This window comes from Dermacentor variabilis, chromosome 11 (genome assembly GCF_050947875.1).
Source record: "Dermacentor variabilis isolate Ectoservices chromosome 11, ASM5094787v1, whole genome shotgun sequence".
Classification (NCBI taxonomy): Eukaryota; Metazoa; Arthropoda; class Arachnida; order Ixodida; family Ixodidae; genus Dermacentor; species Dermacentor variabilis.
The window spans coordinates 69,898,125-69,925,667 of record NC_134578.1 but is presented as its reverse complement, the minus strand read 5'-3'; the positions used below and the strand labels follow the sequence as shown (position 1 = coordinate 69,925,667).

The following is a 27,543-nucleotide window of genomic DNA, read 5'->3' as shown; positions in this document are numbered from 1 at the left end:
GAGGTGTGACTTCTATGTGAGGGGATCCACCGCTTCTGTTGGTACTGTTTCTACGTAGCAAATTTTGTCAGCCACGCCCCTATCCACCTTTATACCGTAGTACGCACTCCACTACTCGTGAAGTAGTTGAGCCACATGATGAAATTTAGTTTCATGGTCATTCCCCGCTCGTATGCTGTCTTATACATATACCGGCGCTTCATATCTACATTCGCGAGCGCAAAATTGGGGACCACGGAATCAGCAAAAAATTGAAATAGATTCAAGCGCAGCTCCGCACCCTCGAATTGGTTTATTGCATTGTATTGGACAAATAGGCGCGCGTAGGCGTGCGCTCTTGATCTCAACCAGAATTCCCAGGCTGCAAAAAAGAATCACGGCACCTTTGCTTCCACAACTTTTGCTCGCGACTGTACATTTATCGGTCCGTCATTCACTAAGCAATTTGGAAGCAGTGCGACTGTTCTGTCAACGTTCAATGGAACGTTTACTACTGGTCGTTTGATTTTCATGTGACTTTTGGTGGGATAAGCCATCTGCTGATCTGCATAAATTGAACTCGGGGTGCCCCTAACCTTTCATGAATTTCGTTGAGCTTCGGCAGGTACAGCGGTTTCTTCGAGTGGCAGTAGCTGGTGTACTGTGAAAAGTTCGGAATATTCTCCTGCTTTACGCTCCCAAGCACCTCCGGCACAATGCGAAATTCTTGACATCCTCGTTGGCAAACTCATTTGCGAGAACTTCGGGGCATCGTTCTGGAGCACGCGTGACGTCCTCTTTAGATCATAGTCTATCGCAAACGTTGCAAACACTACCCAACGGTTTGCCTACCCATGTTTTGGGGAATTGCTTCGCTGCCACTGTGCACTTGGCGTTCCTGACTTCGTACAGTTCCCGCTGCTGTTGTCTCCGCTGCGCCGCTTCTCACTGCCTCCACTGTCGCCTTGCTTGCTGTGCCACTCTGTTCGCCGTTGATATGCTCGTCGGGGACTTGGAGGTGCACGTTGCCTCTCTGCAGCCGCTGCTTCTCGCCGTGCTGGCTGCGCAGCCACTCGCTCTGCCTTTCGCACTGTTGGTGACTTGGGCGGTGAACTTTGTCTTGCTGAAGCAGCTCGCTTCGCATGTTTCGTTGCGTTGCGTTGCAATGGTCTCGTACTACGTCGGCCGTTAGTTGTGGCCTCCGGCCACACTTTGCTTTCTCGCCTGATGGTGTAGACGCGAGCGATTCATGTTGGGAGGACAAAGTCTCTTTAGCGCCGACAGTGGTGCCAATAGTAAGAGTAGCGCCATCTAATCGCCTGCCAGGCAGAGTCTAAACGCGTGTAATTCATCACTGTCGCCTGTTGCAACAGTGAAACGGTGCAGTGGTGGCGCATTGGTTAGCACACTCGGTTACGGAGTGGTAGCATTGGCACTAGGGCAGAGGATCGAATCGCCATGGTGGTCACATTCTTTTCTCAGATGAATATAGCGTAATTGCGTGTACGGTTTCTTTTATGACACCTCTTCTGCCACATCTTTCTAGTGAGGGTGGGATCAAATCTCAGGTCTCTCCTCCAGACTATACACGAGGTTGGGGTCTCGCAATGAGCCAAGCAATACACTCGGATTAAGACAGAGAAATGTGTCTTATAGCAAAGAAGTGCACCTCATATAGTAATCCTCTCAAAGAGCAGGCATGGTTTAATTTCTTCAAGTCGCTGACGTGGGCAAGTATGTAAGGGTGGGTGGCGATGTTCTGACAATATATTTGTCAGTCGGCGCAACCACGATGGGTCTAGGTGACTTCCTCGCAGTGCAAGCATGAAAGGTGTCGATCTCGCTGTCGTCGTACATCAGTCTTCCACGAAGAGTTGAGTAAACAGTAATAGGGGCGCTTTCTTGTTCTCGGGTTTGACGTTAGAGTACAGGTATCACAATTTATTTTGGATATACGGGGTCTCACAGGAGGCCTCTGAGTGCAACCCACCGCCAGCCCACCCTTCCATTGTCAGGAAAGTGCTTCCTGCCCTACTTGACTTTTTCAGTGACACGCAGCTGAGAGCGCGGCTCTAAGCCCCGCATTGCTTCTTCACCCTTCTTGTTATTTTTTTCGCCTTCTTTTCCTTCTCTCCCTGATCTTTTTGTCCCCACTCCCCTTTCCCTGTGCTGTGCTATTGAGGTGTCCTCCTCTGAGAGACAGTTACGGCACTGCACTTCTCTCTTCCTCTCCTTCAAAAGTCACTACACACACACCTACCGCGGCGTATTTCCTAAGTTGTGTGCTTGTGATGTCGGTACACGTAGTGATGTCGTCAGTTGCGCCACCTAGGATACGCTACCTTTCACGCATGACATGTGGCATAAGTTTCTCGGAGGCTGTCCATGCTAGTGCTGCTGCTGTTCAGTAGTACCCCACGTTGGAGGTGTCTTCTGGATTATGGCTGCATTAGGCGACAGCTAGGCGGATTGCGGACGAGACCGAAAGATTGCTTCTTCATGCCGCACACAATATGGCTTCTTTACCCATCGTCCGTATGAATGAACACTCTGCATTTCCTCTACGAACACTGTGATGTACTTGCTCTGAAAATGTCAGCACGTATGCAATAGGGTCTGGGCGTGTTCCCTTCGGTAAACGCTGGTAAACGTCAGGGACAACTAAGCCTTGTAGAGATGCCTCGACATCTGATCATGCATGCTTGGCCGATATTGTAGTTTGTTGTAAAAAATAAGAACGCAGTCCATTGTGGGCTCTCGCGCATGGTTTGCCGGAGCCGTTAAGACCAAAAATTTCTTCCCAATTTCTGGCCGTTCTGCTAATTGTTGTACGCTGGAACTCCCCCGTAGTGTTCAAGCCATTAATGACGTCTTGCGCAATTCAACAGCGAAACGTCAGTTATACTTGCACCTGGCGGAGGATAGCTACAGATGGCGTATTGCAGCATAAGTTAAAGCTGTCATCGGCATGACTGTGCCGTTTGGCAAAAGATTGGGTGTTGAAGATTTCTGTAAGGAAACAAAGAATGTGATGTTCGAGGGCTAGTAACATGCGCTTTTTCTTCTTATATTCTTCTGGATGCAAAGATAATGGAACCGTTCTCAACAAATCAGATGTCAATAGCAAAGAAACTAGTGGTCCCTAGAGTACGAGAAACTGCGTTAGGCAAAGATTCTCCTGATGAAATTTGCTCCTTGCAAACATGAAGAAAAAGTGATGAGGGTTGGCGGTAGACTGCATAACTTACAACATCCGTCTAGCGATAATATTCTAATTTTTCTTCCAGCCGAGCAAGAATTCATCAAACAGGCAGCCAAAAGAGAGCATGACCCTTTATAGGTATTGGAATTCATGATATTTACTCAATTAGAACAGAGCAGTGGGAGTATTAGAGGTGGACGAATGGCAAAGAAAATATTTGGTTACTCCAACGTGTGCAGAATATTTACACTGATGCCAGTGACTGAACCATATGCCCCTCTACTCAATAAGAGATTAGGAGAATGCTAACCATTTTCGCTGTTAGAATAGACTTCTTTGCTACGTTGTGCTATCGTACAACATTTAGTTCAACAGCATCATATACAGTTATCTTCATTTGAGCTGACCTACGTGTAGTTTACCTCGAACCTCGACTCCTTGCGGCAAACATAGAGACGCAGTCGGTTAGTTAACCGGAAGACGAGCAGTCTGCAAGAGAGTGTATTACCCGCCGTGGTTGCTCCGTGGCTATGGTGTTGGGCTGCTCAGCACGAGGTCGCGGGATCGAACCCCGGCCATGGCGGCCGTATTTCGATGGGTGCTAAATGCGAAAACACCCGTGTACTTATATTTAGGTGCACGTTAAAGAAGGTGGTCACAATTTCCGGAGTCCTCCACTAAGGCGTGCCTCAAATAAGGAAGCGGTTTTGGCACGTAAAACCCCATACTTTAATTAAACTTAAGAGAGTGTATTGTGACAAGTGCATCAGGTTTAAAATAGCTTCGCAAAAGCTGAAAAGAAGTTAGGTGTTTCGAGCAGAACGTGTGCCGTAGTATTTCAGAGAACATCAAAACAAGAGTAAGGTTAACGCTCTCTGGGGGTGAGAAGGTCCTGGGAACGGTTCATACGGACAATCAAGAGAGCCCTGCGAAAGGCTTTCAAGACAATCTTTTATACTACTGTTAACTGCAGACTGCATGTCTTTATAGAAATTTAATTATTGGTCAACGCACGCCCGTGAACAGCATTATTCATGCAACCGGATTAACAGCCACTGACACTGGCTCATTTCATGATCGGCGAACGGATTTTCGCTGTACCTGAAGGCGAGGCTGTTCACTCAGAGCCAAAGCCAACAAAAACAAACAACGAATATAAGGACAATAGAGACATTACGGGTTTGTCTTGGTGCGTTGTGAAAGTGATCGGAGTAAAAACACATTTTGAAGCTGACATCAGCTCAACACGTCAACAGCACTTTTTCAAGTTACCCAAAGTTGAATTGTCATGTCTATTTCACATGCAAAATCTTCAAGGCTTGTGGAACCTAGCTGAAATTTAAGAAACACTTCCAGGCATTGACAACCGTGTTCATCTATGTCTATTCAGAAAGCCAGATGACGAAAACTAAGGTGGAGATATCTGCCTCTTCGAGGCTTCATAGGGTTTCAAATTTAGCAGGCGATTTCTGATGTTGCAAGCTACTTCAGGCCTCTTATACCTTTGTGTATCCAGATTGCCTTTTCGGTGGAGGCAGGGATGTCACTGGAGCTGCGATCTTGGATATTCGGAGCCGTCATGAACATCCGAACTTCAACCACAGGTTGAGCTAAAGTAAACTGATTATAGAAATAAACTGTAGACTTAACGTCTCTATAGCGAACGCTTACATACCAAAACGACATGTATAATGATGGATTTCTCGCCTCCTGGCCGATTTTCTATCTGCCATGTGCATCGTTAATGGTTCTAGAGTGAACGCCTCTACAACAAGTTCGCCTGTAAAACGAAGAAATATACCCGTTTCCGAGGGCTGAATAGTTGGCTGACGTCGATCGCACATAGTGCACCTTCAATTCTCTTCGTGGCCTCCACAAAGTGACCGTGCGCACATGAAGCGGCTATCGAAACCGAAACTAAGAACCGGCGGGATGATGCAGGCACTGCAGTAACTTTTGTTGCCTCTTTTCTCTTTCAGTAACCCCGCCACCACCCTCCTAATTTAAGCAGGCGTGATGTTCTGCTCGAAATTGATGACCTACAACACCGCAGAAGCTATCAAGGACGGCACGGAGGCGAAATTCGGGGAAGGCTGCGTGACAAAGAGCCTCCAGATTAACTGAGAGTTTTCAACAAGAATGCAATGGCGGCATTCGACGCCCTGCAGCTGTACATTGCTTACGTTGCTGAAGAGAAATTTTACTGTAAGCAGTTTATCGTGCGAACCAAAATGTAACCATAGTCAGTACCAATACTATTAAGGGCCGTTTGCTGTTCCCGTATTGAAAGACCATTATTTTACCTAATTACGTTTAACAGCCACCATTCAAATTCCAAGATGTGTTCGTCTTACGCAAGTAACTTCGAGGAGCCCCAAATATCTATGTGTCCGCCTCAAAGCTTGTGCTATGTCTCTCTCATCCTGGAAAGAACAACGACGCTTAATACATTTACGTTACCTGGTGCTCTGAGCACCTAGTTGCCCTCGCCACAAAAACGTCCTAACAAAGTTGAAACGCGAAAAGGAACAACCAAAAATGCAAAAGGAACCCCCTCGGAAACATTTACATATTAGAAATTAGAGATTGATCTCTATGCTATAGTTATTTATTTATTAGTATTGTTCATCTTTAAATCCACGTGGTGTTTTTTTTTCATATGATATATTTTGTTTACTTTTCAGGCTGGGCTCTGACCACGACAGCTGTCCAGGCGCGGAGGATTGCCCTGCTAGTTACGGAAATCTAATGACAAGTGTAAATATACATAGGCAAAATAAATCGAAGCTGTCACAGTGCAGTCAAAAACAAATAGGTGCCTTAGTCAGGTAAGACGTTATCATATTGCAATCGATGTTAACTTTCACTGTATATATAAATTAAGTGTGTGTGTTTGGGAATACTCCCCCGCCCTTCCTCCCAAAAAGTTATCTAGCACCCTATATGCATATTTAATGTATATGTACCATAAAGGTTAAGTGTACAAGGCAGCACGCGCAAGGAAAAGGAGCGGAGAGACCTAGGAAATGTGAGGGAAAAGTAAAGAAGGTTTTCGGAGCGTTTCTCATTTTCAAATAAGAATTTTCCTGAGCTACCCCTGCCGTTCGATTCTTGCCCTATTCCCATTAGTGGGAATCGACATTACACATGCTCACGATCATCATCGTCGGCCTCTTGTGGGCTTATTACGTCATTGCAAAGGCGTAATCGTCGTAAGCACAATCATAAGGCGAAAGCCGTGAGTCCTCGTGGGTCCTCGACATTGCGGGTCACTCCTGCCAAGGAGCGCCATCCTCAGTTCCTTATTCATGAAATACGTTACCCTACCATCACCGCAATGACCTATCGCATCATCCAGGGACAGCATTCAGGCGTCGACGGCGGCTTCAGTGTAGGACAACATCGGCGGTCTTACTCAGGCCATGGTCAAGCTAACAAAACAGCTCCAGCATAGAACATGTCCCTTCACTTCAGCCATCAGTTACGCCATGCTACCGCATCCAATCGGGGCAGTGCTTCGGCGCCCGTTCTGCCTCTGGGCGCCGTACACGCTTCCCTCGGCACGGATGCTCCATCGACTTCCAAGCCAAGTAATACCGCCCACACTTTCTTGGTGGTAAATCACGCACTCATGTGTATCACTACCACTGCAGTGTCTGCGGCTAGTCATTAAGCGTGAGAGAGACCATGCGCTTCTTGCAGTCCTATGCTGACTTCCCGCAGTCCGTTCTCATGGACGTACCGGAGTTTCATAATTTCGCGGATGATGTCCTTTGGGTGATTGAATAATTGACTAAGGTACGAAATCTTGTTTTGTCTTTGCTGATGCTGTGCGGGGACACTGAGCCCAATGCAGGACCGAGCACCCAAGAACTCAATCAGTTACTTGACGGCTAGGAATGCATACAAGAAAGGCTATAGATGCGATAGAATCTATCTTGAAAAGAACTAGAGAGCATCGAAAAAGCTTACAGAGCCCCGAGAGAAGCCTCGTGTGCTTACAAAATCGGAGGCGACGCAATATTCTTATTGTCTTCTGTATTCAAGAAAATGAGAAGGAAACAATAGATGCTCTTGATGACAAGGTCGCCACTGATATTTTTAGAAACAGGTTTGGCGTTAATGTGCACTCAGTAGAAAGAATACACAGAATGGGGTGTCGCCAGTCAAACAAACCTCGCCCTGGGATACTGAAATTGTTCGATAATCATGAAAAAATAGGCGTACTTAAAAACAGCTTCAAACTAAAATGATAGCGCATGTCGGTGCCTGAAGACTTTTCCGCTGCCTCTACGTAACTAAGAAAATAGCTCTGGGATAGTATAGCCAAGCTACGCGAATCGGGAAAGAAAAGTTAAGCTCGTATACGATAAAATTGGAATTGATAACAAATACTTTGAGTTCGATGACGAACTAATGGCAAGAGAGCTAGTTTCGAGAAATCGCGGTAGGTCGAGGCGGAGAGATGAATGACCAAACAAGAGCACAGAGAATTTCACTTGCCGAAATATAAACACTCGCAGCATTGTTAATAAAACTCCTTATTTGGAGAGCACAGTCACCGCGCACAATGCAGAAATCATAGTGCTTACCGAAATACGGTTAAATAGGGATATTAATCACTTTCTATTCTATTCCTAAGTTCTATTCCCACGTTACAGCACCCACAGAATTGAGAGAGATTCGTGCTGTGGTGGAGTTGCGATTATGTTCGAAGACTCGCTTCCGCTACTAAGACTGACTGACACTGTAGAAACTGAATGTGTAATTGTTAAAATCCTCTCAAAAGAATGTGTTTTGATAAACGGAGGATTTTGTAGGCCCCCGAGTTCCGACAAGAACTTCTACGAAAAACTCAATAACTTCTTATTGTCTTATAGAAATCACTCCTGTAATGTAATGCTCGTCGGAGACTTTAATGTTCCTCATGTTGCCTGGACAAAGATTTTCTTTAATCACGCTGAAGATATGATGTACCTCTTCTTGACGTTATGCTGTTTCATGATTTAACGCAACTAGTTAAAGTACCCACTTTTGTTAAATGTATGAGACAATCGGTCTTAGACATATTCTTGGTCAGCCACAGGGTATTGCAGCGTAATGCTGAGGGCTTATCCTTGAGGGCTTATCTATATCCTTGAGGGCTTATCAGACCATAAAATTGTATGCCTCAAAATTTAAATAAATTATATCTGTAAAACAATAAAACGAGAATCGTGCAAGCGATGTTGGTGTACTAGATTTACTAGACAACTCATTTTCACACTTTGTCCCCTACTATGAGCCAGACAGGTATTCAGTTGATCACCCATTCAGTTTATCACCTGTGTAATATTTTAAGAACCTAAGATGCGATAAGATGCATTGACGACTTCATGCCACAAAGCGGATAGTAACTCGGAATATAAACCCCTCGATGACCAAAGAAATATTATGCATGGGACGGAGATTGAAAAAAGGAAAACAAAAATTAAACCGACGTAAAATAGTATCCGCAAGCAATCAGGTTTGCGCACTGAGATTATAGCTGAAAGATTGTATTGCCGGCGCCAAAGCTGACTACCAAAATGTGCAACTAAAAATTTATTTCTTCGTTTCCGGCGAAATTTCAGAGGTGTCTTTCACCAAAGCAAAAATCAGTGCCTAATATCGATATAAACAATGCTGCTCTGACTAACAGCTCAGAAATTGCCGGGGTTCTTAATGAATACGTCTGCTAGCTTTTTACTAGTGATAACGGTACAGACCCTGAGTTTCTTTCATTCCATGAGTTACGCCAATTGACGATGTACTGACGCCAACAGAAGAGGAGGGCGTGTTTTCCCTTTTGCTTAAGCTAGATGATGAGAAATCCAGCAGAATCGACAACATACCGACCGCCTTTTTAGTAAGATACGCAGAATGGTGTCCTAAGCATCTGAGTCTAGTGTATCACAAACGCCTTGCTCGAGCAGAACTTTTCCATGACTGTTGTGACGCCACAATAACTCCCATACCAAAAAAAGCAAGTTCATGCCATCCGCGTACACACCTATAAGTACTGGAGCCCATAACATTCAAGCACATTTCTGTGTTCATAGGCAGTAATCGTTTAGTAGATAGTCGTCAGCATGGTTTCTGACGAGGTTTGTCGACAATCACGCAGCTGCTCGAAATGGTTCACGACCTTGCCATTGGTATAGGCAAACAGAACCAAATTGATATCCTATTCATAGATTTCTATAAGGCATTTGACCGCGTTTCACACCGTAAGCTTCATATCAAACTTAAACCAATGTGGCATCGTTGGTAATCACCTCGCCGATGACGCTGCCCGACGTGCCCAGGCTGGCTCACCGACACTCGTTATACCTTTATCGAGAGTCGACGCTGCAAGAGAGCTTCGTAGTCTCGCTCGTACCATCACGTTAAGTTATTGCCATACACCACAGAACTCTAAGTGTCGTTTATACAGCCTCGACCCATCACTGAAACTTAAATTACCAGCGAATCTTCAACGACATGACACAACACTACTGCGTCGGCTGTGGGTAGGAGTAGCATTCACCAACTCCTACAGCTATTGTATTGGAATGGCGGATTCACCAATGAGCGCTAAGTGCAAGTATGAAGAGACTATCAGTCACCTTCTTTGCCACTGTTTCTGCTTCGATAATCAACGTGAGACTCTCCAGTGTGCCTTGAATAGACTGGATGACAGGCCGTTTACGGAAGCGAAGATCTTGGGAGCCTGGCCCCACAGTTCATTGTCGCAGAAAGCAGTTCGAGCGCTTTTTCACTACCTGAAGGCAACAGACTTGACTGCCCGACTATAGACATCCTACACCTAAGTTCTCTCTCTCTCTCTTTCACTCTCCATTCCCATCCCCACGTGTAGGGTAGCAAACTGTATCCAGTCTAGTTCACCTCCCTGCCCCCCGCAGGGGCGTCTGCGTCAGCAGGCGTTTGGTGTGTTGCGACACCACGTACCCGAGCAAACGAGGGTTGGAACCTCCCGCGTGTAGCCGTGCGTGGCTTAGCCGTGTCCGGGGAAAAGGGGATGCTGGGGGTTGAGCCAATGCCAGGCATTTGGACCTTTACGGCCCCCCGGCGGCGGCAACACACATCTTTGGCCTCCGCTTCACATAGACGGCACCCCCGGACTGACCCACCCGGGGGAAATCGGTAGTTGCCTTTTCCTGTCTCTCTCTCTCTCCCTCCAGCCTTCGTCTTTCTCTGACTTTTCATCTTTCCTGTCTTCTCCTAGCTTCAGCTTACTTTCAATTTTTTTCCAGGCAGCAAGGGTTAACCTTGTGAATAGCCAACCTAGGTTATTTCAAATTTGGTTATAGTGATAACGTACAGCTGGCACTTACAGGACCTGTTTTTTACAGTCCCTGTAGCGTCCCTTTGTAGGGCTCCACGGTGGGTGGCTGGCGTTATTGCCGAAAATTACATTATTCTATGGCTAGTTCCTTCCCTCCCCTCCCAGATCGCCCTCAGAAAAGAGGGCGCACGAAGATGTATTTAAGTTCTTTGGACACCAAAGACCCAACTTCCCACGATTTCACGTCATTCACTCGGAAAACTCAGATACACAAGTACGTGCAATCTCCCCATTTGTAGTATCAAAGTCTTTAACTGAGGCCCTTGGTCCAGGTTACAAGGCGACAAGGATGGCATGTGGAGATCTCCTCTTGGAGCTCCAGGATCTGAAACAATTTGAAAAGTTATCCAGTCTTGTGTCATTTGGGGACGTTCAAGTGACAGTGACTCCGCACCGAACTATGAACACTACCCGCGGCGTTGTCTCAGACGATGACTTGCTTCACCTGACAGACGGAGAGTTCTTGGAGGGCTTTAGTGAGCAGAATGTCGTCAATGTGAGAAGAATAAAGATGAGGCGGGATGGTAAAGAGATTGCAACCAAACACCTAATGCTCACCTTCAATTCAAGTGTCCTACCCGAGTCAATCTGTCAATCTACCCGAGTCTGCGTAAGCAGGCGTTTGGTGTGTTGCGACACCACGTACCCGAGCACACGAGGGTTGGACCCTCCCGCGTGTAGCCGTGCGCGGCTTAGCCGTGTCCGGGGAAAAGGGGATCCTGGGGGTTGAGCAGATGCCGGGTGTTTGGACCGTTAAGGCCCCCCGGCGGAGGCAACACACCTCTTTGGCCTCTGCTTCACGTAGACGGCACCCCCGGACTGACCCACCCGGGGGAAATCGGCAGTCGCCTTTTCCTGTCCTCCTCTCCAATCTTCGTCTTTCTCTCTTGCCTTTTTCATCTTTCCTGTCTTCTCATCACTTCTCCTCACTTCCTAGTTTCCCGGCGGCAAGGGTTAACCTTGTGTAGCTAGCCAGCCTTGGTTATGCTGTATTTGGTTATAGCAGCGATGTACGGCTGGCGTTGGCAGGGTTTCTCTACCAGGAACTTCTGTCACGTCCCCCTGTTGGGCTCCATGGTGGGTGGTCGGCATCGCGGCCGAAAACGCAACATTACTTATGGAACATGCTTTTCCTAAACTACCTGATCGCCCTCAGAAACGGGGGCGCACCGAAGAAGTTTTTCAGTTTTTCGGACGCCAAGTCCACAATTTTCCTCGTTTTCATGTCATCCACGCAGAAAAACCAGCTAAACAAGTGCGAACAATCTCCCCGTTCCTTGTATCTAAGTCTCTTACCGAAGTTTTTGGGCCAGGATATAAGGTGCCGAGGATGGCTAGCGGTGACCTCCTCTTGGAGCTCCGCGACCAGAAGCAATTTGAGAAACTGCCTCAGCTAGTATCATTTGGGGAGACCCAAGTAGTAGTAACCCCGCACCGCACGATGAATACCTCTCGCGGCGTTGCCTCGGACGATGATTTGCTGGAGCTCACTGAGGCTGAGCTCTTGGAGGGCTTCAGTGAACAAAATGTTATAAATGTCAAAAGAATCAAGATGAGGCGAGATGGTAAAGAACTTGCGACCAAACATCTAATACTCACCTTCAATTCAAGTGTCTTGCCCGAGTCAATCGAGGCCGGGTACATCAAGCTCCGTGTAAGACCATACGTGCCAAATCCCCTCCGATGTTTCAAGTGCCAGCGTTTTGGCCACAGTTCGCAGAGCTGCCGAGGCCGCCAAACTTGTGCGAAATGCAGCGCGCACGAACACTCCTCTGAAGCTTGTGAGAATGCTTTCCACTGTGTAAATTGTGATGGCGAGCATGCCGCATACTCGCGGTCATGCCCGTCTTGGAAGAAAGAAAAAGAAATAGTAACAATCAAAGTAAAAGAAAACATATCATTCAAAGAGGCACGCAGGCGGGTTGCATACGTTCCTAAGGCCAGCTTTGCCGAAGTGGCGCGTCAGGGGGCAGCGTCACAACGGCCTCCGGCGGCTGTCCGACCCACAAGCCGTGAGTCGGCAGTTACGCCATCTGCCCCCGCGGCGGTTGCAGCTAGCGCTGCTCCGTCCACCCAGCAGACGGGGCCACCGACCCCGAAGGTGGGCGCAGCCGAGGCTGCCTCACCCTCCCCCGCCCCTTCTAGCGCTGGCAACAGCCGGCGCACCCAAATTCCTCAGGGTGCCCCATCGACCTCCGGGCTCGTGGGCGCAGGGGTCTTGCCCTCCAAGGCGGCACCCTCCCTGACATCTCGCTCGCAAGAGCACGTGTCCGGCGCCTCACTAGAGGCAATGGACACTACACCAACCCTCAAGGCGCACTAAGCGCCTAAGGAGCGGCGAGGCTCCCTCGAACGCTCCAGAAAAAGCAAAACCCCGGTTACAGGGCCTCGAAAGAGCTCTGTAATCTAAGGCATCACTTCCGTTTCCGTAAACACAGCACCAATTTACTTTAAAAATGAATACACAAATAATTCAGTGGAATGTCCGAGGTCTTCTTAGAAACCTTGATGATTTCCAAGAACTCATCCACAAACATAATCCAAAAGTGCTGTGTTTACAGGAAACACACTTAAAATCCAAACACACAAACTTTCTCCGTACGTATGTTACGTTTCGCAAAGATCGCGATGATGCCGTCGCATCATCGGGTGGTGTGGCGATTCTCACTCATAAAAGTATAGCATGTCAACCTTTACAGCTACGAACGCCCCTTGAGGCAGTGGCGGTGCGAGCTGTTCTGCTAAACAAACTCATCACCATTTGCTCCCTTTACATACCCCCGCATTACCAACTGAACAAACATGAATTTCACTCCTTGATCGATCAATTGCCAGAACCTTATGCTGTTCTTGGTGATTTCAATGCGCACAGCTCCCTGTGGGGCGACTCTCGTATAGATGCGCGAGGTCGCCTTGTTGAACAGTTCCTTTTTTCTTCTGGAGCGTGCCTTCTCAATAAGAAAGAACCCACATATTACTCTCTTGCAAACCGATCCTTTTCGTCAATAGATCTTAGTATAGTCTCTCCGTCTGTACTGCCTGAACTTGAATGGGAAGTTACCGATAACCCTTACGGCAGCGACCACTTCCCTATATTGCTAAGATCACCTAACGAAAACTAATATCCACCACACGCTCCTAGGTGGAAGATTGACACAGCAGACTGGGAGAGGTTCCGAAACTTAACTAGTATATCATGGGATGACATGTCTTCTTTAGAAATCGATGCTGCTGTGGAGTACTTCACAGCCTTCGTAATAGATGCCGCATCTAAATGCATACGTGAATTAAGCGGCTCGGCATGCAAACGGCATGTCCCGTGGTGGAACAATGAATGCAGAATCGCACGTAGGAATCAGAACAAAGCGTGGGGGTTGCTGCGCGCTTCGCCCACTGCAGAAAATCTTGTCAACTTTAAAAAAGTAAAATCCCAAGGTAGGAGAACCCGCCGACAGGCCAGAAGAGAAAGCTGGCAAAAGTATCCATTGAGTATTAACTCGTTTAGGGATGAGGCCAAAGCCTGGAACAGAGTTAATAGGATTAGAGGGCGGCAAACATACTCAGTCCCCCTGGTAAACACACAGGGTGATACACTGCATGACCAGGCAGACTCACTTGGCGAATATTTTGAGAGCGTGTCAAGTCCAACAAATTATACACAATCCTTTCTCAAATACAAACAAACAGAAGAACGTAAGCCATTAATAAGAAAAGGTCGAAAGAATGAGCCTTACAACCGTCCTTTTTGTATTGCTGAATTGAGAGCTGCCTTGAGCGCATGCAACAGCTCCGCACCAGGATCTGATAGAATCATGTATGAAATGCTCAAAAACTTACACAATGACACGCAGGTTACACTACTCACACTTTTCAACACCATTTGGGATGCAGGGTACCTTCCAACCGCATGGAAGGAAGCCATTGTGGTCCCTGTGTTGAAACAAGGCAAGGACCCTTCCTCAGTGGCAAGTTACCGCCCGATAGCCCTCACAAGTTGCATTTGTAAGGTGTTTGAAAAAATGATTAACCGGCGACTCATTCATTTCCTTGAACAGAGCAAAATCCTTGATCCCTATCAGTGCGGCTTCCGAGAAGGGCGCTCCACAAATGACCATCTTATACGTGTAGAACCAAATATCCGGGACGCATTTGTACACAAACAATTCTTCTTATCCATATTCCTCGATATGGAGAAGGCGTACGATACGACGTGGCGTTACGGAATCCTAAGAGACTTGTTAGAAATGGGTATCCATGGAAATATGCTTAACCTAATAGAAAGCTATCTGTCCAGTCGTACCTTCCGGGTAAAAGTCGGCAATGTACTTTCACGACCTTTTATGCAAGAAACGGGTGTACCCCAAGGAGGCGTGCTCAGCTGCACACTTTTCATTGTGAAGATGAACACGCTTCGCGCTTCATTACCACCGGCAATCTTTTATTCTGTCTACGTGGACGATATACAAATAGCTTTCAAATCTTGTAACCTCGCAGTCTGCGAGAGGCAGGTACAGCATGGCCTGAACAAAGTCTCAATGTGGGCAGACAATAATGGATTTAAGATCAATCCTAACAAAAGCTCTTGCGTTCTTTTTACAAGAAAGAGAGGACTGATCCCAGATCCTTGCTTAGAACTATTTGGACAACAAATACCCGTAAACAAAGAGCACAAATTTCTAGGTGTTATATTAGACTACAGACTCACTTTCGTCCCCCACATTAAACATGTTAAAGAAAAATGTCTGAAAACAATGAACCTATTGAAACTTCTATCCCATACATCGTGGGGTAGTGACAGGAAGTGCTTAATTAATCTCTATAAGAGCCTGATCCGTTCACGATTAGATTATGGTGTCGTGATCTATCATTCTGCCGCTCCAAGTGCGCTAAAGATGCTAGACCCTGTTCACCATCTAGGTATCCGTTTAGCCACAGGAGCTTTCAGAACGAGTCCCGTACAAAGTTTATATGCAGAATCGAATGAATGGTCACTTCATATCCAGAGAACGTACATCAGCCAAACATATTTTCTGAAAGTCCACTCAAATCCTGAACATCCCTGTTTTAAAACCGTTAATGACATGACATATGCTACACTCTTTAGCAATCGTCCCTCCGTAAGACAGCCTTTCTCGCTGCGTGTGAGGGAGCTTAGTGATGAAATGCATGTCCCACTCCTCGAGTTCCGCCTAATGCCTCCAGCTAAGCTACTACCTCCTTGGGAGTGGCAGATGATACATTGCGACATATCTTTCATGCAGGTTACAAAACACGCTCCAGAGATTGAAATCCAGATGCATTTCCAGGAACTGCAATACAAACACCCCTGCACGGAGTTTTACACAGACGCATCGAAGTCATGCGAGGGTGTGTCATATGCAGCCGTCGGTCCATCCTTCTCGGAATCCGATTTACTGCATCCGGAAACTAGTATCTTCACGGCTGAGGCCTACGCAATATTGTCGACCGTGAAGCATATAAGGAAATCAAAACTCAAAAAGTCAGTTATATATACGGACTCCCTTAGTGTTGTGAAGTCTTTGATGTCGTTCTGTAAGCACAAAAATCCTATAATAATTGAACTCTATTCTGTCTTATGCAAAGCATATGTATCTAACCAGGATGTGGTTATATGCTGGGTGCCTGGCCATAGGGGCATCCAGGGTAACGTTCTAGCGGACCAGATGGCCACATCAATTGCATCACACACTGTTAATTCTACTGCTGCAGTCCCTGTCACAGACCTCAAACCCTTCTTAAGAAGGAAACTGCGAAACTACTGGCAACGATTGTGGGACCTGGAAACAAATAATAAGTTGCATTTAATAAAGCCACAATTAGGTTTCTGGCCTCCTGTAACAAAATCACGCCGGAAAGATGTCCTATTCTGTCGCCTCAGAATAGGACACACATTTGGCACACATAACTTTTTACTCACTGAAAATGATCCTCCAACCTGCGGTAGATGCGGGGAGAGGCTGACCGTCCTCCACGTCCTCCTGGAGTGTCGGGCAGCCGATTCTGAAAGAAGGAAACATTTTTCCCTAGCATACCGGCAGCACATCCCCCTGCATCCCGTAATGCTACTCGGCTCAGAACCTTTATTTGACACCAACACAGTACTAAATTTCCTGAAAGATGTCGTCCTGCATGTTTTTAGCCCCACATGTTCGTAGCGGGTCCTCTCTTCAGAGGACGCCGCTGCGATATCTCTTTAGTATAGCACATGCCTCTAGGCCCTTGTCTTTCAAGGGCTCTGGCGAGGCAGCAGTGCTCCAAGTAATTTTAACATTTTACATATTTTTGATTTTGCATCATTTTTCTACGATGGATTTTAATGTTCATAGTAATCGTCATTAGTCATCGCCATAATTTTATAGCACGTAGATTTTACGCACTTTACAGCGACAATTTTTAGGCCACTTTACAGCCAAGTCACATCTCCATAATACATCGTCAACATCACCACTTGTCATGGCGCTCTTTGGCCAAACCTGGCCCTTGCGCCTTTAAACACTACATATCATCATCATCGAGTCAATCGAGGCCGGGTACATAAAGCTCCGTGTTAGGCCGTACGTGCCAAATCTACTGCGATGTTTCAAATGCCAGCGCTTCAGCCACAGTTCGCAGAGCTGCCGAGGCCGCGAAACTTGTGCGAAATGCAGTGCCCACGAACACACCACTGAAGCTTGTGCGAACGCTTTCCACTGTGTAAACTGTGATGGGGAGCAGGCCGCGTACTCGCGGTCCTGCCCTTTCTGGAAAAAGGAAATTGTTAAGATCAAAGTCAAAGAAAAAATAACTTTCTAGGAGGCACGCAGGCGGGTATCATACCTGCCCAAGAAAACCTTTGCCGATGTGGCGCGTCAGGGGGCCGCGTCAAAACGGCCTCCGGCGGCTGTCCGACCCACGAGCAGTGAGTCGGCAGTTACACCATCTGCCCCCGTGGCGGTTGCAGCTAGCGCTGCTCCGTCAACCGAGAAGGGACCATCGACCCCGAAGGTGGGCGCAGCCGAGGCTGCCTCAACCTCAGAGGTCCCTTCCAGCGCTGGCAATGGCTGTAGCAGCCAAATCCCCCAGGGAGCCCCATCGACCTCCGGGCTGGTGGGCGCAGGGGTCTTGCCCTCGAAGGCGGGACTCTCCCTGGTAACTTCTCGCTCGCAAGAGCACTTATCCGGCGCCTCACAAGAGGCAATGGACACTACACCTATCCTCAAGGGGCGCCAAGCGCCTAAGGAGCGGCGAGGCTCCCTCGAACGCTCCAGAAAGGGCAGAACCCCCGTTACAGGGCCTCGAAAGAGCTCTGTAACCTAAGGCATCACCTCCGTTTCCATTCACATAGCACTTATTTACGTTCAATGTGGATACACAAATTATTCAATGGAACGTTAGAGGTCTTCTTAGGTACCTTGATGACGTGCAAGAGCTTATCCAAAAACACAATCCAAAAGTGCTGTGTCTACAGGAAACACACTTAAAACCACAACGCACAAACTTTCTCCGACCATATGTCAAGTTCCGCGAAGATCGCGATGATGCTGTCGTATCATCAGGCGGTGTTGGCATTTTTATTCATAAAAGTATTTCCTGTCAGCGTTTACAGCTACAAACGCCCCTTGAAGCAGTGGCGGTTCGTGCTGTTCTCCTAAACAAACTTATCACCGTGTGCTCGCTCTACATACCCCCACATTACAATTTAGCTAAACATGAATTTCAGTCCTTCATAGATGCATTGCCAGAACCTTATATTGTTTTTGGCGATTTCAATGCACACAACTACCTGTGGGGCGACCCTCGTATAGATGCGCGAGGACGACTTGTTGAACAATTCCTTATCTCTACTGGTGCGTACATTCTGAATAAGAAAGAACCCGCATATTACTGTGTTGCCAACAAAACCTTTTCTTCAATGGATCTCAGTATAGTTTCCCCATCTATACTGGCCGAACTCGAATGGGAATTACAGCTGACCGGGAGAAATTCCGAACTGTCAGTAGTATTTCATGGGATGACATGTCGTCGTTAGGAATTGATGCTGCTGTGAAATATTTTACAGCCTTCATAATAGATGCCGCAACTAAGTGTATATCACAAGTAAATGGATTGGCATGCAGACGGCGTGTCCCGTGGTAGAACGACGACTGTAGGATCGCTCGTAAGAAACAAAACAAAGCGTGGGGGTTGCTACGCGCCTCCCCCACTGCGGATAATCTTATCAATTTTAAGAAAGTAAAATCCCAAGGCAGGCAAACCCGCCGACAGGCCAGAAGAGAGAGAGTGGGAAGAAGTTTTTATCCGGTATCAACTCCTATGCAGATGAGGCCGAAGCCTGGAACAGGGTTAATAGGATTATAGGGCGGCAAACATATTCACTCACTCTGGTAAACACACAGGACGACACACTGCAAGACCAGGCAGACTCCCTTGTTGAGTATTTTGAGAACGTGTCAAGTTCAACAAATTACTCGCAATCCTTCCTGAAATATAAACAAATAGAAGAATGCAAGCCACTCATCAGAAAATGTCGACAGAATGAGCCTTACAACCGTCTTTTTTAGTATTGCCGCATTGAGAGCTACCTTGAGCGCACGCAAGAGCTCCGCATCAGGATCTGATCGAATCATGCATGAAATGCTTAAAAACTTACACAATGATACGCAAGTTACACTACTCACACTTTTCAACACCATCTGGGATGCAGGGTACCTTCCAACCGCATGGAAGGATACCATTCTGGTCCCTGTTTTGAAACGAGGCAAAGACCCTTCTTCAGTATCAAGTTAACGCGCGATAGCCCTCACAAGTTGCATTTGTAAGGTGTTCGAAAAAATGATAAATCGGCAACTCATTCATTTCCTTGAACAGAGCAATATGCTTGATCCTCATCAGTGCGGCTTCCGCGAAGGGCGCTCCACAACGGATCATCTCGTACTGTTGAGGGAAATATCCGGGATGCATTTATACATAAACAGTTCTTCCTATCAATATTTCTCGATATGGAAAACGCGTACGATACAACGTGGCGTTATGGTATCTTAAGAGACCTGTTAGAAATGGCATCGATGATAATATGCTTAACCTAATAGAAAGCTATCTGTCCACTCGTACCTTGCGGGTAAAAGTCGGCAATGTACCTTCACGTCCTTTTACGCAAGAAACGGGTGTAACCCAAGGAGGCGTGCTCAGCTGCACGCTTTTTATCGTGAAGATGAACACGCTTCCGGCTTCATTACAACCAACCATCTTTTACTCTGTTTACGCGGACGACATTCAAATAGCTTTCAAATCTTGTAACCTCGCAGTATGCGAGAGACAGGTACAGCATGGCCTGAACAAAGTGTCAATGTGCGCAGACAAAAAATGGATTTAAGATCAATCCTAACAAAAGTTCTTGTGTTCTTTTTACAAGAAAGAGAGGCCTGATCCCAGATCCTTGCTTAGAACTATGTGGACAACAGATACCTGTAAACAAAGAACACAAATTTCTAGGTGTCATACTTGACTATAGACTCACTTTCATCCCCCACATTAAACAACTTAAAGAAAAATGTCTGAAAACAATGAACCTAATGAAACTTCTATCCCAGACTACGTGGGGTAGTGACAGGAAGTGTCTAATGAATATCTATAAGAGCCTCATTTGATCACGACTGCAATATGGTGCCGTGATCTATTATTCACCAGCCCCGAGCGCGCTAAAGATGCTAGATCCGGTCCACCATCTAGGAATCCGAGTGGCCACAGGCGCTTTCAGAACGAGTTCCATACAAAATATATATGTAGAATCAAATGAGTGGTCACTTCATCTGCAGAGAACATACATCAGCGAAACGTATTTTCTGAAAGTCCTCTCTAATCCTCAACATCCGTGTTTTAATAGCGTTAACGAGAATACATATGCTACACTCTTTCGTAATCGTCCCTCCGTAAGACAGCCTTTCTCGCTACGTGTGAGGGAGCTTAGTCATGAAATGCATGTCCCACTCCTCGAGCTTCGCCTAATGCATCCAACCAAGTGGCTACCTCCTTGGGAGTGGCAGCTGATACAATGCGATATATCTTTCATGCAAGTTACAAAACACGCTTCAGGCATTGAAATCCAAATGCATTTCCGGGAACACCAGCACAAACCCTCCTGCTCGGAGTTCTACACAGAAGCATTGAAGTCACATGACGGGGTGTCCTATGCAGCCGTCGGTCCATCCTTCTCGGTATCCGACGTACTGCATCCGGAAACTAGTATCTTTACGGCTGAGGCCTACACAATATTGTCGACTGTGAAGCATATAAGGAAATCAAAACTCAATAAATCAGTTATATATACGGACTCCCTAAGTGTTGTGAAATCTTTGATATCGTTCTGTAAGCACAAAAATCCTGTTATAGTTGAACTCTATTCCGTCTTATGTAAAGCATATGTATCTAACCAGCATGTGCAATAGTATTGATGTAGTATGTATTTTGTTGTATTTCATGGTTTCTTCACAGTGATTTCGACGATAGTACTGCTTGCTTGGTTCCCTCCTGAGCGTTGTTTCCTTTTCTATTCTTCGTCTATCTTTTCTTCCTCTTTTCCCTTTTTAGCGTGATAAAGAGTTCCTCACACTTTGTTTGCCCCCGCCTTATGTAATGCCTCCGGGCCTTTAAGGCTTCAATAAATGAAATGAAATGAAATGTGATTATATGCTGGGTGCCTGGCCATAGGGGCATCCAGGGTAAGGCTCTAGTGGACCAGATGGCCACATCAATTTTATTGCATGCAGCGAATCCTACTGCTTCGGTCCCTGTCACAGACCTGAAGCCTTTCTTAAGAAGGAAACTGCGAAACCACTGGCAACGTATATGGGACGCAGAAATAAATAACAAACTGCACGTGATAAAGCCACAGTTAGGTTCTTGGCCCTCCGTAACAAAATCACGGCGTACAGATGTTCTATTCTGTCGCCTCAGAATAGGACACACATTTGGCACGCATAACTATTTACTCACTGAAAATGATCCTCCAACCTGCGGTAGATGCGGGGAGAGGCTGACCGTCCCCCACGTCCTCCTGGAGTGTCGGGAAGCCGAATATGAAAGAAAGAAACATTTTCCCTTAGCATACCAGCAGCACATCCCCCTTCATCCTGTTATGTTACTCGGCCCAGAACCTTTATTTGACACCAACGCAGTCCTAAGTTTTCTCAAAGATGTTGTCTTGCATGTTGTTAGCCCCACATGTTCGTAGCGGGTCCTCTTTTCAGAGGATGCCGCTGTGATAGCTTTTTCGTATAGCATATGCCTCTAGGCCCTTGGGTTTCAAGGGCTCTGGCGAGGCAGCAGTGCTCCAAGTAATAATACCATCCTATATTTTCTATTTTGCATCATTCTTCTACGATGGATTTTATTGTTCATAGTATTCGTCATTAGTCATCGCCATTATTTCATAGCACGTTGATTTTACGCACTTTACAGCGCCAATTTTAGGCCAGTTTACAGCCAAGTCACATCTCCATGATACATCGTCAACATGACCACCTGTCATGGCGCTCTTTTGCCAAACCTGGCCCTTGCGCCATAAAACACCACACATCATCATCATCATCATTATCATCCTCCCTGCCTTTCCTTCTTCCCTTCTTTCTCCCTCTCTCTCTAAATCAAGTCTCAAAAACGACTCTTTATTAGCTTGGATCGACGCATATATAAACTGAAGGCATCAGTGCGTTACGGTTAATATCAGCAATTCGCCTTCAGCGCCGGTTAAATCTTGCATACCGCTGGGATCTATCCTCAGGCCTCTCTTTTTTATGTTTTTATTAACGGTGTCGTCGGCGATCTTCCCGTCAAGATACGGCTTTTCGCTGACGACTGTTTGCTTTGTGAGGAAGCTAACGCCTACAAAGACCAAGTTCTTCTGAGTTACTCCATAGCTAAATTTCAAAATTGATGCTCAACATGGACAATGAACATTAACCCGGAAAAAACCATGGCGATGACTATAGGCCACAAGAAATACCCTTTAAAATTTCAATGCAGCCTGGGCAACTATTGCCTGTCTTTTGTTTCAGAATATACGTACCTTGGCCTTGTCAATACATCTGATTTGCAATGGAATGGACATGTATCATGCATTGAAAAAAAAGGCTTTGAGAAAACTAGGATACTTAAGACCGGCAGTAGCTGAGGCAACCCATGAAATTAAACTTCTTGCCTAGAAAACATATGTAATATTACTACTATAGTACGCGTTGGCTGTCTGGGAGCCGAACATACAAGTTAACATAGGTAAACTTGAATCGGTCCAAAGGAAAGATGTAAGATGTATATTTAATGCCTACGAAGTCGAAACATTGCCAACAGCTCTCTTGGAAAGCGCAAAATTGAAAAATTCAGAACTGTGACGGTATCATAAAAGACTGAAGCTATCCAATCTTATATAAAATAACAAGTTCAAATCGGAAAACAACAAGTACATCAAACCGATCTTGGGCCGCGAAACGCGTTCGTTTCACCCTAAAAAATTACTGATAACCTAAGCCATACATATATACAGGTATTCCTTCTTTGCGACTTGCTGTTTGTTCATAATTACAAGTGTTTAGCTGATACACAGCTGACTTTAAAGTGTTCCGAGCATCAATCAAGACTGTACGATGCTTCGCGCTAGTGCCGCGCAACTGATTCAAATATATATCGGCCTTATCATACTGCTAACCCGATATCATAGAACACATTTATTTTCAACTTCAACGTGTATTCGAGCACTAAGTTAACCTATCTTGTCAGTGGCTCATTGCAAGAAGCTGGTTTGTAATAACGGAGATGTGCATCATTATCATGAGATAAAATCCACCTCCATTCCATGCTAGGAAAGTTGATGTCCAGCGAAACTGTTACCGTCGTTAGGATAGCACAATCGGCGATAGACAGCGTTACACAAACACCACCACCTGAAGCGACATACGTCACGCGTGCACGTGCGCGTGAGCAAGTGCAGCATGCTTATTCATTTGTCGAGGTCCTCCGCCAAGCACGAGTGCAGTACTGAAGCAAATGAATGTTCAAAAACGAAATTCGTCAGAAAAATACGTAAAGTACGACTTAGAAGCTGCAGTTATGCCTGCGGATTGTTATCTGAATACACGAGAAAACATAAATCTGTTACACGGAATCTGAAAGACCAAGCCCTTTTGCAGCTGCTGTTTGATCGGCCGCTTGAGGTCTGTCTGAGTGGCCGAGGTCGCTAGGTAGCGGTAGCGTCAGCGCAGCATATTTCATCATTCTTGTGCGCCCTCCGCCTAGTGCAAGTGTGTTATGGAACTAATGCAATTTCGCAATGTAAAACGCGTAGCAGATACGTAAACTGTGACTTGTACGCAACCTGCGGACCTAATAGCATCAGATTGTAATTCGAATATACTAGAAAATGTAATTCTGTTATGCTGAAACTCACATACGAAGCCCTCGAGCAGCCTTCAGTTTTTATGAGAGCACCACGCGCGCGTACTCGAATAATCCCGGCCAAGTAGAGGCTACCAGCTTTGCTGTAATAGAATTGAACACTTTACGCGAATGGAAAAAAAATCACCTAAACGTGCACTTCCCTATTCGCACATAGCAGCACACAGCTGTATTTCTTGCAAACCCATCACCTTTCTTTGGGCTTGTGAAAAGTATGCGGGACTAACATTTCGCCTTTCTACTGAATATTAATTAAGTAGCTTCAGCGGTGATATAAATATTTGAGAAAATCTTTTTCTTATCTTTTTCTCCAGGCGACTACCGCTACCATGTATAAACGTCAGCACAAGAGCAAACTACACAAATGAAATATATCCCGGAGAGAACATCACTTACGAAGAGCTCTGTCAATTGATGCATCCAGGAGTAGGAGACCTAAATGTCTCCACAGTAAGTATGATGTTATACGGAGTGATCATTTTTAATGTTTCGCGAATTTTTAAATATTGCCTGTTGGAAATACGATAATGGTAGTCCTTGTACGGATTATTCATAAAGGCAGGCATTACTTGCCCAAGAAAGCGAAAGTCCTATTAAACTAATTAAAAGAAATGACAAATTAAATTCTCAATTGAACATATAATGGCACATGGGGTAGTATGCAGAGCGCATGCACTTGGAATAAATACCAGAATGAAACCTGTTTGGCGGTATGCGCCATGGAACTTGCCGCAAAATGCAGTTCCACTTCCTTTGGCACCATAAGCTGTTATGGGTTCATTCCAATAGGCATTGCGGTTGTCAATCTTTCCAGCCACTATTGCCGCCGCTGCGCGTCGCAGTTATTGCCAGGCTTCTGCCCACAATGATGGATTGGCCAAGAAATGCTTGGATTGTCTCTAGGAAGAAAAATAATATCGAGGAGATGTATAAAAAATGCTAGAATGGAAAGCACGTATCACATACCTGAATGAATCAACCATAGGTGACTGTCACCACTCCGTTTGAAAGGGGATGCCAATAAATAATAACAATAATAATAAGAAGAACAATAGTAATCATTCTCATCATTAGCACTGTATCATGCCACTGGCCACGCGTAGTGAGAGACGCACCGCGTAGCCTCGATACGTGCGCACTATACGTTGCAGTTGCACATTATTACACCAGGTGGCACACCATGTAGTATTTGCACAGGTAGGGATTTAAGGGAGTCTGCGTTACCATCAGGTATGTGGCTCGTAACCACTATGGAAAATTGGCCCTGAAATCACTGAATTGTCTTGAGGAAGAAAAAGAACGTTAAGGAGATATATACGAAAAATTCAGAGCCCTTCCTCAATGTTATTATGGAAGTCCAGCGAAGCAGTATTAGTCAATAGCTTCATTAGGTTCTATATGCTGGTTATGCTATATTGGTTGAATAAAGGCACAAACACAAAAGATCGTTGTTTATTTCGTCTTTCTTTATTATTCTTATTGTGTTCTTTTTATTTATTCGGGTGTTTTATATTTCACATTTTTTTCTTTAGGATTTTCGCTTTTTTACTGGCTCTTTTTTTACTTCTTACATATATATTGAAGTTTTGACAGGCCTCATCATAGTCTAGCGTTTGGGTAGCAGTGTTCATCACTCAGACGCAATGTATTTGTCAACAGCATAACTTCGTTGTTTGTCTTGTCTTTTACAGCGAAGCTGTAAATAGCTAGCTCATTCGTCCGTCCATCTGTCGCCTGTACGATGAAAACTCCTCCGCCGCAATCTCATACCCATTCGCGAAAGAAAAAATGAGATGGACAGACGCGCTTTTGGCTGCGTCAGAAGTGACGTCGTTGCTCTCCGTCACCGCCGAGCGCGCGCAGCAGTTTGTCTCCTGCCCGAAATGGGTAGGCCATGCGTCATACGTACATCATAGGAGCAGGTAGCTTTTCACTACCAACGCCGCGGGCAGAACCGGGAACGAGCTCGTCTGCGCCCAGCCAGGGCACAAGATCTGGCTCATGCAGCCAAGCGGAAGCAGCAACTGCGTACCGAGGACCCGGCAGCATACCAAGCGGTCGTTTAATGAACCATCGGGATTAACCCAGTAATAAACACCGCGGCCGCACGTTTCAGCTTCGCTGGTTAACCATCTGTACGGTGCGCTTGGGCGGTGATTTTCTTACAATTTTGTACTCATTAATTGTCAATTTTTTATTTTTATTTTTTCAGTCTTTAGTTCCTTTTTATACATTTTGTTTTTACCTTTCATTTTTTATTTTTTACTTTATGTATTGATGTTTCGATTGATGTTTCGGGTAATTGCATGAGCTCGTCACAGGTGCCCGAGCTCACAATGTGTTGTTAATTATAGACCTTTTCTGCACTATCACCAGCATTGGCCCAAATGATGATTTGTTTTTGTCAACATCTAGTGGGGGGGGGGGCGTGTCTGTTTCCGGATCCTAGCCCTGGACAGATAGACAGCTTGGCTGTAAAATGCGAGAATGAAAAACATGTATAGCCTGCCTCATCAGATGAAGCAGGCTAGGTGACCGTTTGTCATCGCCTCGTTTCAAAGGGGATGCCAAAAACCATCAGCAGCAGAATTATCAGAATCGAATCGTGCCACTTGTCACGCGATACGGCATGCGCGCCGTGTGGCCTAGATACCTGCAGACTTCGGATTTCCGTTGCATTGTATTCTACCAGATCTCCCGACAAGTTGCAGTTGAGTGTGGCACTTGCGTGTTGGATGAAGCTATACCTAGTTGGCTAGGTGACTACTTGTCACCGCCGTGCATCAAAGGGGATGGCAGTAAGCCACCACCACCACCACCACCACCACCATTATCATCATCATCATCAGCATTATTATTATTATTATTATTATTATTATTATTATTATTATTATTATTATTATTATTATTATTATTATTATTATTATTATTATTATTATTATCATCATCATCATCGTAATCAACAGCATCGTATCATTCCACGGGCCACGGGATGTGACCTGTGCGCTGCGTCGTCTCGGATCCTGTGTTTACTCTTCGGTAGACGTTATGGCGCCTCCTCGCAAGGTTCGAGTCGCTGCTGAAGAAGCGGATCGTAGAGCTACGAGCTGCTGCAACCAGGCAACGTCGGGCTGAACACATCACTGTGCAAAGAGCAGCACAAGCTGTAGCTCTCCGTCTACGCCGTCCGGACAGTTCAGTTCGTTCTCGTCAAAACGACGCGAAGAGACTTCGCTGCCAAGACTTTTGTGGGCGTTGTCGAAAATAGAGCTCCTATGCAACCGCTCCTTCACCTTACGCTGTGTCTGTGCTGGGTGTGCCGAGCAAGTTTGTGACTTATTAAAAATGCACTTTGAAATGTATTGAAGCGAAAAAGTAACTAGAAGGCCCACGTATTTTGTCTCACAATTTGAGAAAGAATATCTCGGACCTGGTGTCATCCTGGAGCTTCGGTTTAAGTGCATACGCTTTGCAATCTCCCCGGCTCCAATTCTTAATTGGCACCTTTTTCTTTAATCTAACTATAAGGACAAAAATTAGTGAATTTTTT

The 27,543-nt window shown here is 45.8% G+C and overlaps 1 protein-coding gene across 7 annotated transcripts in view; it reads left to right on the top strand.

Annotated features, from left to right (window-relative positions):
• Window positions 1-27,543, top strand: part of LOC142563119 (venom metalloproteinase BumaMPs1-like) — a 116,487-nt gene that overhangs the window by 68,223 nt on the left and 20,721 nt on the right. For all 7 annotated transcript variants that reach the window (XM_075673660.1, XM_075673657.1, XM_075673654.1 and 4 more), the window contains 2 exons: window positions 5,866-6,009; window positions 24,308-24,443. In XM_075673660.1, coding sequence (XP_075529775.1) covers window positions 5,866-6,009; window positions 24,308-24,443 — 280 coding nt within the window. The remainder of the gene's footprint in view (window positions 1-5,865; window positions 6,010-24,307; window positions 24,444-27,543) is intronic.